Consider the following 10,474-nt stretch of genomic DNA (forward strand, 5'->3'; position numbering starts at 1 on the left):
GTATCACATAGACAACAAGTATAATCTAACATGCAAACATTCCTCGGGCACCCACCCCGACATCGGACCTTGGTTTGGAATAACATACTAGCATACAATGCCTAGGGCTAACCCCCGGGTCTTCCTACCCATAGACTACATGGGCTGACATTGTGGCCTTAGACATATTCACACAGTGAGGAGAGTCACCTTGCACTGTTGAAGCCCTGGCTGGAACTAGTTGAGTACGGACAAAGTTCTGTATCTCATTATTAGCTGAGTATGTTTCTTAGGACAGGGATACAATAAATTATGTTTCTTTATGTGTTAGCATGTTATATGATTGCATATGTTTAGTGGGCGGGGCCTAAGAGAGACAGATTTGTATACCGAGCGGGGCTCGATGCTAGACGGGGCCTGATGCCGGGCAGGACCCGATGCCGGAGTATTAAATTAATGGTTTGACAATTATGGTTTTAGTATTAAATTAAAAACGAAATTTTTGTTCATGATTTTTGGGATGTTACACAGTTAAAACAAGTTAGTTGTTTTCTTATGTACAAAAAATAAGAAGTTGTCAATTTGTGAACACGGATAAGAGGTAGTTACCCTCCTAAGTCATTTTCCCTTTGAGTTATCGGTTAAAACAGGTATTAACCGGTAATATTGGTGTAATTTAAACAGTTAAAATAAGTTAGTTGCTTTATTATGTATAAAAAAGAAAAAGTTGTCAATATGTAAACACAGATAAGAGTTAGTTATCCTTCTAAATCATTTTCCCATGTATTTATAATTAAAAAAGGAAATAGGCCGGCAACACTCACTCTATCCATCTATCTTTTGTATCTCTCTTTATCACTATACATATGTGTTTAAGTGCATTTTATGCATAGTTAAGGACATTTATTCCATCTATTTACATCACTTTTAGGTTTTATATGTTATGCATTTTGTATGTTTTAGGACTTTTATGTAAATTCGTGTAACATTTTCTTTGCATGCTTTTTAAACGTCTTAATGTGGTTCGAAGTTTGGAACACTCTTAGGATGTTGTTCAGAAGCTATTGGTCAAGTTTCATGAAGAATGTAGCTGATATGTAAAAGTCAAAAAGATTCAAAGAAATAATCATTTATAGAAGATTACAAGGTCGAGTTAGGCTTTGCCTAGGATTTGACTCGATCGAGTACATCAAAAAACACATTTTGACACTCTAGAAGTTCAACTCAGTTGAGTTAAATACGCCTTGTATTAAATTAGGTTGAGTCGAGTTAAAATGTCAAAGTCAACATTTGGTCTCCGAGTTTGGTGACACGGTTGTTTTACATTTGTTCGTTGAGTTGACTTAAGCAAGTCACACACACATGTCATTATCTCGGTAATTCTCAAAATGGAGCAGCATAAGACGAGTTTGGGAGCAAAGAAACACTAACGAACACATTATGCAACTGCTATTCAGTATTTTTATAAATTAATTTGTAAAACTCCTATCAACCATATCTATGGATTCACGTTTTAGCCATGATTGGCTAAAAACCTTTATATTCCGGTTCTGATTCTTAATTCGACTATGTGTGATTCATTATATCGGATTAATGTTTTAGATTTTGACTTTAACCTATTCATGTTTTGGTTTTAATAAAATATTTAAATTTATGTTTTTATGTGAATAGTCACACCAATTGGTTTTAGTTATTGTAAAGCTGGTTAATTTATGAAATTCGTAATTATTTTATAAATTAACATAAAGAGCAATGATTAGTTCTTAACTTGGATTAATTTCGTTGTAAACATAAAATTATATACTTTTAAGTTTTTGAATTTGTAATAAATATTGAATATTATTGACAATATTTATAAAGAACTTAATATAACTTTTCAAACAAAACCTAAAAACTTAGAAAAAAAAATTTAACTTTTAAAATTTTAAAATTTTTTAACATTTTTGTATTTTATTTTTTTATCCTTGTCCATGCTTTTCAGCAAACTAAAGGACCAAATTTGCAATTACTCTAAAAAGAAAGAAGATAATTAACACGTGGAGAACATCTTTGCATCGACTAAAGATCGACTTTGACTTAACGATAAACCATTCATGATTCATCCCACCAAATTCCAAACATTTCCCCAAGTTTCCGGTCACCACTTTCCGCCCTTTCAGAACAACCCCCAATCCCCACACAGACTCACACACTAACCGCTTGCCTCTCTGAAAATGGGTTGGCTATGGTGGATTTCAGCTCTCTTCTTCTTCTTCCTCTTCCCGTTTACCTCCCTTTCAACGTCGTACACCTCTGATCTCTTCCGACAATGGTGCCAGCAACACGGGAAATCCTATTCCACCGAAGAAGAGAACCTTTACAGGTTCAATGTTTTCGAAGACAACTACGCTTACATTATTCGTCACAACAGTAATTCCAATTCTTCTTATACGCTTTCTCTCAATGCCTTTGCCGATCTCACTCACCACGAGTTCAAACTTGCTCGATTACGCGGCCTCTCCGCGTCTGCTGCTTCCGATGATCTCATTAGGCTTAATCGCGGTAGTTCGTTGATTGAATCATCCAGTTATTTACCTAAATCTTTGGATTGGAGGGATAAAGGAGCAGTTACTAATGTCAAAGATCAAGGGAGTTGTGGTATGTGTTTATGTATATATATCTGTTCAAATTATTTTCATCTATTGCAATTAGGTTTCGCTTTCTATTGCTTGGAATATTCAATACATCTAGGTCAATGAATCGTCTATGATTTCGGTTGTAGGTTAATCCTTGTTCTGATTTTGATACCCCAGAGATGAGGCTCTGTGGTGATTATTTGAGATATTAGTTTTCACTTTTGTTCAAAGACTATTTTGATGTTATTTCTCTATCATATTTTACTTGTTCTCCATGGAAACCTCCGATGCCGACCAACAATCTATCTCTTCATGTTTGTTTGATGATCTGATAGAGCATGATTGCATGCATTTACCATCTCCATCTCAAAATGAATTAGCCTTTCTCTTATTAAATTGAAATGATAATCACCCTCCAGAATGATTTCCTCATGATTTACATTATGCAATTAGGTTTTATCTTCATTTTCATTATATATTGAGCAAGAAAAATCTGGTTTTGTTGAACAGGTGCATGCTGGTCATTCTCAGCCACAGGAGCAATGGAAGGAATCAATCAAATCGTAACAGGATCCCTCATCAGCCTTTCTGAACAGGAGCTGGTTGATTGTGACAAAAGCTTCAACAGTGGTTGTGAGGGTGGACTCATGGATTACGCCTATGAATTTGTAATAAAAAACAAGGGAATTGATACTGAAGATGATTACCCATATCAAGCCAAACAAACTTCTTGCAATAAAAACAAAGTAATCACTAGTATCTAGTGATCTATCTTTATGTTCATAATTCATTAGGCATTAACCCCATTGTTTTCTTGTTTTGTAAACCGCAGAGAAAGAGAAACATTGTCACCATTGATGGTTACAATGATATTCCTGAAAACAATGAAGATCAGCTACTTAAAGCTGTTGCAAATCAACCTGTGAGTGTGGGTATATGTGGAAGTGAAAGAGCCTTTCAGTTGTACTCAAAGGTTAGTAACTTAGTATAGTATACAAATCAATTGAAAAGGTCATTTTGGTAATTTTTATGATTTAAATGGCTTCATTAAACTGATGACACCAGGGGATATTCACGGGGCCATGTTCAACTGCTTTAGACCATGCAGTATTAATAGTTGGATACGATTCAAAAGATGGAGTTGATTACTGGATTATAAAGAACTCATGGGGAAAATCATGGGGGATAAATGGTTACATGTACATGGCACGTAATACAGGGGATTCACATGGTCTATGTGGGATCAACATGCTTGCTTCTTACCCAATCAAAACTAGCCCTAATCCACCTCCTTCACCTACCCCAAAACCAGTTAAATGTAATCTGTTTTCATGGTGTAGTGAAGGTGAAACATGCTGTTGTGCTTCAAATGTTCTTGGGATTTGCTTGAAATGGACTTGCTGTGAGTTGAATGCTGCTGTATGCTGTAAAGATCATCGTCATTGTTGCCCTTCTGATTATCCCATTTGTGATTCTGAAAGAAACTTGTGTCTCAAGGTTAGTTTCTTCCCTTCTTGATTTATGACCAAATCATTTGTGAATTTATGCGATTTCTCTTATTCAATTATCATCAGTGAATTGCGATTGACATGATTGCAGCAAACAAACAATGGGACGTTAGCAATACAGCCCAAGAAGAACGGCGATTCTGGCAACTCAGGTGGCCGGAGTTCCCTCCATAACCAATACTTTTAAAGGTTATGTGTTCATCATCAAAGAATTTTGCTCTAAATTATTCGGATTCATTGTAGATTCTGAATATGAATCAAAACGATTTGTAAAGCAGAGAATAATTTCAATACTATTTATCAGAATCTTTACAATATAAAGGGAGTATAGGAAATCCACAAAATCAAAATTGAAAAGAACTAATTCATCAGTACCTATAAAATCATATCTTGGATTTCATGAATCATGAAGATGATGATGGAAACACATCTTTTACAGCAGAAGCAGCGGATAGATAATTAAGAGTATTCTTCAACGTCTCCTTCTCTCTCTTCAACCTCACCATCGTATCCTCCAATTCAAGCAACGCCTGCTGTTCCCTCGGCGCGCCTTCAAACGTACTCCCTACGAAAAACGAAAACGGCGTCGGAAATAGATTCCGGCGTAAATCTCCGGCTTCCTTCTCTGGTTTTCCATTCAATCGATTCGATAACCTGATAACGTCTTTCATATGGCTCTCCACTTCGCTTGCTAAGCCTTCTAAATCCTCTTCTCCGTTCCCCGACGGCCGGTCCTCCAACCACACCACCTCCGCCACAAGATAGGGTTTCGTGCGGACGATTTTTGTCACGCGGAAACGTTCCTGACCTTTACATATGATAAAAAACCGGTCGTCCACGAGACGTTCGTGTTTCACTACCTCGCCGACGCATCCGACGTCGGCCGTGCCGGAGGTTGCGTCGGTGTAGATGACGCCGAAACGGAGGTCGGTTTGGAGGAGAGTGTGCATCATGATACGGTAACGGTATTCGAAGATCTGTAAAGGGAGGATGGCGCCGGGGAAGAGGACTAGTGGGAGAGGGAAAAGAGGCAGCTCCACGATGTCATTCGAATTAGTAGATGCGATGTTTTCGTGTCGTTCAGAGGAGGAGGAGCAGCGGAGGGAGGATGTGGAGTTCCGGTGACGGCGGCGATGGAGTTGGGGAGGGGAGATTTTTGAGTTAAGTGAAAATGAGAGGGTGTGGTGGGGGTTTAAGCGAGGGTTGTTGTGGTGGGTGAAGTAAGAGGAAGAAGGGGAAGGGAGGAGTTGAGGGAGAGCCATTAATGTGTGGTTTCGAAAGAGAGAACGACACTGCGCATTTGGGGGGGGGAGAAGAAGAAGATGATGAAATTGAAGCTCTCTCTCTCTCTCTAGAAAAATTTAGAGAGAGAAAGTAAAGGTTTTGGTGGTTTTGGAGAGACCGTATGATGTGGATAAGAGTTTTTGTTTCTGATTTTTGTAGTTTCTTATGTGGTTATCTATTTCACACGTGGAAAATTTATAGCATTTACAACAAAAGATATTTTTGACAATAATGTCATTTGATTTTTAGAAATCCTATCGAACAAGATATAATAAGTAATCTGGGGGATGAAATAAAAGTGAGCTAAGTGGTATTTTTATAAAAAGGACAAATGTACGATGATATAATTGAATTCACATGGTAAAAGATGGTAAACGGAGGAAATTGAAATGTTATGAACTTATGATGTAGGGCTTTTGAGCCTAAGGGATTAAGGTGATGTCCATGTAAAAATCGGAACAATCTATACATTATAGGTTATTCTTAAAGCATCCAAAACACATAGGTTGAATGAGTTGATTGGAATCAATGAGGATGAAGTTGTATGATTCCCAAATGAATATATTATCATTAATTACATAGTATAAATGTACAACGGTATATATACCATGGGTCTGAGGCAATTTTTATACTATATAGATATAAATATAAATATATGTTTCTTGCTCTATAAACTCACATACAATAATAGACTTAACTAGTTATCATATGTGTATGATCATATACTTACGTCTGTTCGATTCATCAAGGGAACCGATCGAGATCAAACTCTAACGATTCATCAAGGGAACCGATCGATATCAAACTCTAGCAAGTAGAGGAGAATATCATATTAACTATGTGTCCATCATAATCTTAAAATCACATATGATAGTAACATTTATAATTGTCTTATTCATAACAACATTTAACTACAAGACATGATGTTACACATGTTCAAAAGCCATCATATATCTATTGTTGAAGGATATGTAGACTAAATCATTTATCAAAATTCATTCAATAACGCCAATTCATGAAGTAACATCTTGAGGTTGGGTCAATCCAATATTTATCACTAGTCCCATGAATATTAACCAATCTTTAACATGAGTCTTAATTCATAGTCATTCCCATAATATAATCAGTTATCGATTCTTAGAATAGCCGACAACTAATCATGGATTAAAAATTGCTAATATATGACATAATGGTATTTATGAAAACAATTATACCATGTATATTAATTCATAATAAATATAATGTTGTTTAATATTCCAATATTGAAAATACTAAAATATTACTAAACAAAATAAGTTGCTACTGCAACTAGCAACTAAGTCTAATGCCCGCAACATGATCATCGTGCTTGGCATAAGACATGAGCTTTGTAAATAGATATTCCACATTATTATATTTGTGACTTTAAGAATAAGGGTTTCTTTTAATTCAATGAAATCATGAATGTAATGATATTATTGTAGAATATATTGAGTCCTCTTAGTCAATCTCGATTCCTTCTTTATCACAAATGTTTTCACAATATATCTTCGTAGGTCTTTAATTGTTCGACAATACTGCTAGCTCAAAAAAATAAAATTCCTCATCAAGATTGATTATTGAGCTATCACTTATACAATAATATGCTCATGCTTGTTATAAATTGTGCAAGTGAGCTCTATTTTAGAGCTACAACAATCTATCACTTGTAACATCCATATAATTCATGAAAAATATAAACTTTTATAACAACCCAAAAATCATCATTGTTTACAAATAATTTTCCAAAACATGTCAATATCAGAGTAATCCCAAAATCATGAAACAAAACATGAGGAGGTGCATAATCACGCCTTCGGCTTCCCACGATCCTCTGAGGTACCTGAAACACAATCCAAAACTGTAAGATTAAAGCTTAGTGAGTTCCCCCAAAATACACAAGCAAATAGCACATAACATAATAACAACATGCAATAGGTCCATAGCTAACAGATTGGATTACCCCTGAGCCCACTGCATAAGTCTGGCTTGCCCCCTAGGCCCACAACTTATGTCTAGCTTGCTCCCCAGCCTGACCAGTCCTCAGACTGACTACCACTAAGCCGCCAGTACGAGTCTGGCATGCCCTTCCTGACCCCCAACTAATATCTGGAATGCTCATGAGCCCACAGTATGAGTCTGGCATGTCCTTCCTGGCCCTCAACTCATAACTGGTATGCTCCAGGGTTTGTTGGCTACAACACGGAACATTACAACCTTAACCCAACCTATACAATGTGTCAACAGATAGTAGATAACATCACATACAGATAAACAGACAGTATCACAGGTATTCCTACAGATCTACCAGACTAGCATATCAAAACTAGCATGTATATCTAGCCCATACTTAGCATATCAACAATATCAGATTATCAAACCAATGGGCCCAACTTAGTGCCTACGACCCAAAAGTATAGTAAGGAAAACTCACCTCATAAGTAGCACATAACTGATAAGGCCGACTCCGAATCTTAGCTCTCAACTCAAATGCCTACAACCACCAAGTGACCAATTCCATTAAAACCCAATAATATCCACAATACCCTTAAAAGTCAAACTTTGTCACCTCAAAGTCAACTAGTCAAAATCCATAAACCCATTGAGTCAACCTAACCGAGTCAATCTAGCCAAGTTAACTCGAAAATGGATGAACCATGCGAGTATGTGGGGCGTACTTCGGAGGTACGCGTTGTCGCACCCCAAAACCAAGAACGGCGGAAACGTTCTGGGGCGGAGGACGTCATGTACAATATCACAACAATGAAAAGTAGTAAACAAGCAACAACATCATCCATTGTATTAATAATATAATTTTAATACAAGTGTGTTCTGTCAAATTATAATAGACACTAAAGCATAAATCAAAATGAGAGATGAGTCTTGAGCGAGCTCCATCTTCTCTAAACCTTGCATCGGTACCTGTCTATAGATGACCTGAGGATACAAGTAATTTTGAAAGCGAGTATCAGCATTAGAGCTGGTGAGATCATAAGTATTTTAGTGTCTTAATTTGTATGTTAGAAATTGTTTGTAAATGAACTGTAAGTATAGAAAAATGTAGATGAACTGTAAGTATAAAAATGTTTGTAAAACAATTGTAAACGTTTGAAAAACCCTAGAAATCCCTATGATTCCTACTTTATATAAAGGTGTCTTCTACCAAGACTTAACTGTTCTAAATGTTCGTTTCTTGTAAAAGTGTGTAATTTTCCCAAGTGTAACTATCATTATCAAAATATAGTTTTTACATTAAATGTTTAAGTGAAATGATCACTAAATATATGAAAAGGGGAAATTAATGTAGTACTGTAGTGTTGTATTATAGGAACTACTGCTGTACTAACTACCTTAAACCGGATTTATATTAAGGTATTATGTGATTAATTGCACCATACTATTGACTGGTAACAACGACATACGAATGGTCGTAAAACGGAATGACGTTTGGCACCCGTAGACCTGCAGGTCCGGCTGTAGCTAGCAACAAGGTGTAGGATAGTCAATCCAGTATAGATCTATACGCAAACTCACGCTCTCCCTCCAAGAGAATTCTGGCTACAACTCGGGCCATGACATTTAAGGCATGCTCCGATACAGCGGATCACAATTGTTAACGTATTCATGTATATGTAATGTAATGTTACTTGTTCTAGTATCGTTGTATATGTTCTCTTCCTAGTAGAGTTGTATATGTTCTTCTCTAGTATAGTTGTATATGTTCTTCTCTAGTATAGTTGTATATGTTCCTCTCTAGTATAGTTGTATATGTTCTTATAGTAGTAAGAATTGACTCATGAATGAACTGACTCATAGTATGATATTGTGTTCTAGTAATAGTTCTAGTATCTTCCTAAACTACCCCTATGGTACTTTACTAGTAATCTAACTGGTACATATGGACATGGATGTATACCCTTGCTACCCAAGGGTATTGATTGAACTGGAAGAACCTTTATGACTACATATGTACACATGATATATAACTAATATTTAAACGACCTTCGGACAGGTACTCGATATCCCACCAGACCACATCTCAAGCGCGAAAAGGAAATAAGGTGGATAGCCTTCCTAAGTCTTTTAAACATTACTCATATAAATATACATATATAGGCATGCAATTTATAATATAAAAGGATAAAGTAAGTTTTGTAAAACCTTTGAACATAATTATTATCTAAAGAAAAGATCGACTTGATGTCAATCTATAAAACGGTTTGAAGGCATGGGTTTGATAAAACAATTTAGTATAAGGAAACATTTGTTTGAATCACAATTGTAAATAAGTTTGAAATAAAACATACAGAGTAAAATGTACAGTGTAATAAGGAGTTTTAATCATATAAAATGTTTATGAAAATCATTTGAAGGAAATCTATTTGGTAAAATGGCTAATGAGTAGCCAATTATTTGAATGCTCCTTACTAATCACATGTGATTGATATAGTAACTAGCATAATTCTACTTGCGTCCCCCCCCATAAAACATTTTAAAACTGTTAAAACATTGATTAAGGGTTATGAACTCACCTGTAGTAAGTGACTGGAATTGAACGGACTGTTATTGTAAGGAAGGATCGGACAAGTGCTTGGTGTCAAGTGAAGACTTTAGACACACACAATGATCCTAATTACACATGAAGACATATGTATATAAATAATTAGTGATTAAAACACTAATTATACAAGTATAAACATTTTAACGCGGGGAAAACACTTATGGTCAAGTGCTAGGAGGCTAATGGGTTGCAACCAAGGAGTACAAAGCCTCTAATGGGAGTTTATAGTCAAATGACCATATGCTTTGGAGTTTACGGCCCAAGGGAGTAAACTCCTGGCCGTGAACTCTCAACAAGGTCTCTAAATGAAGCCTATCATTTATACAACTAGTTTGGTGAATTGTTTCAAGGCTAAATCAAGTGTTTGGGCTTCCTATTAACTCCTTTGAGGAGTTTACGGCCCTGGGACCATATCCCATGGAGATTACGGCCGTAATCTCCTTTAGGGGAAGGTTTATGGTGTTTTCAAGCCTCTAATTTAACAAGGAATAATTCAAGGCAAATTTCCA

At 36.2% G+C, this 10,474-nt stretch overlaps 2 protein-coding genes across 3 annotated transcripts; one reads left to right on the top strand and one right to left on the bottom strand.

Moving 5' to 3' along the window:
- Positions 1 to 2,047: 2,047 nt before the first annotated feature.
- On the top strand, positions 2,048 to 4,423 carry XBCP3 (xylem bark cysteine peptidase 3). Its single transcript, XM_078993247.1, has 5 exons — positions 2,048 to 2,616; positions 3,105 to 3,340; positions 3,427 to 3,567; positions 3,660 to 4,091; positions 4,194 to 4,423. The coding sequence occupies exons 1-5, from the start codon at positions 2,193 to 2,195 to the stop codon at positions 4,287 to 4,289; spliced, it is 1,329 nt and encodes a 442-aa protein (XP_078849373.1). The 5' UTR covers positions 2,048 to 2,192; the 3' UTR covers positions 4,290 to 4,423.
- On the bottom strand, positions 3,719 to 5,522 carry LOC145044898 (uncharacterized). Of its 2 annotated transcripts, none has more exons than XM_078993249.1 (2): positions 4,478 to 5,522; positions 3,719 to 4,068 (listed from the first exon to the last, which is right to left on the bottom strand). In XM_078993249.1, the coding sequence occupies exon 1, from the start codon at positions 5,362 to 5,364 to the stop codon at positions 4,507 to 4,509; it is 858 nt and encodes a 285-aa protein (XP_078849375.1). In that variant the 5' UTR covers positions 5,365 to 5,522; the 3' UTR covers positions 3,719 to 4,068; positions 4,478 to 4,506. The 2 variants fall into 2 exon arrangements, with proteins under 2 accessions (XP_078849375.1, XP_078849374.1); XM_078993248.1 differs by having other exon boundaries at positions 3,719 to 4,348.
- Between the last annotated feature and the right edge of the window lie 4,952 nt (positions 5,523 to 10,474).

This window comes from Lactuca saligna, chromosome 5, assembly GCF_052625555.1.
Source record: "Lactuca saligna cultivar CGN05327 chromosome 5, ASM5262555v1, whole genome shotgun sequence".
In the NCBI taxonomy this organism is placed as follows: Eukaryota; Viridiplantae; Streptophyta; class Magnoliopsida; order Asterales; family Asteraceae; genus Lactuca; species Lactuca saligna.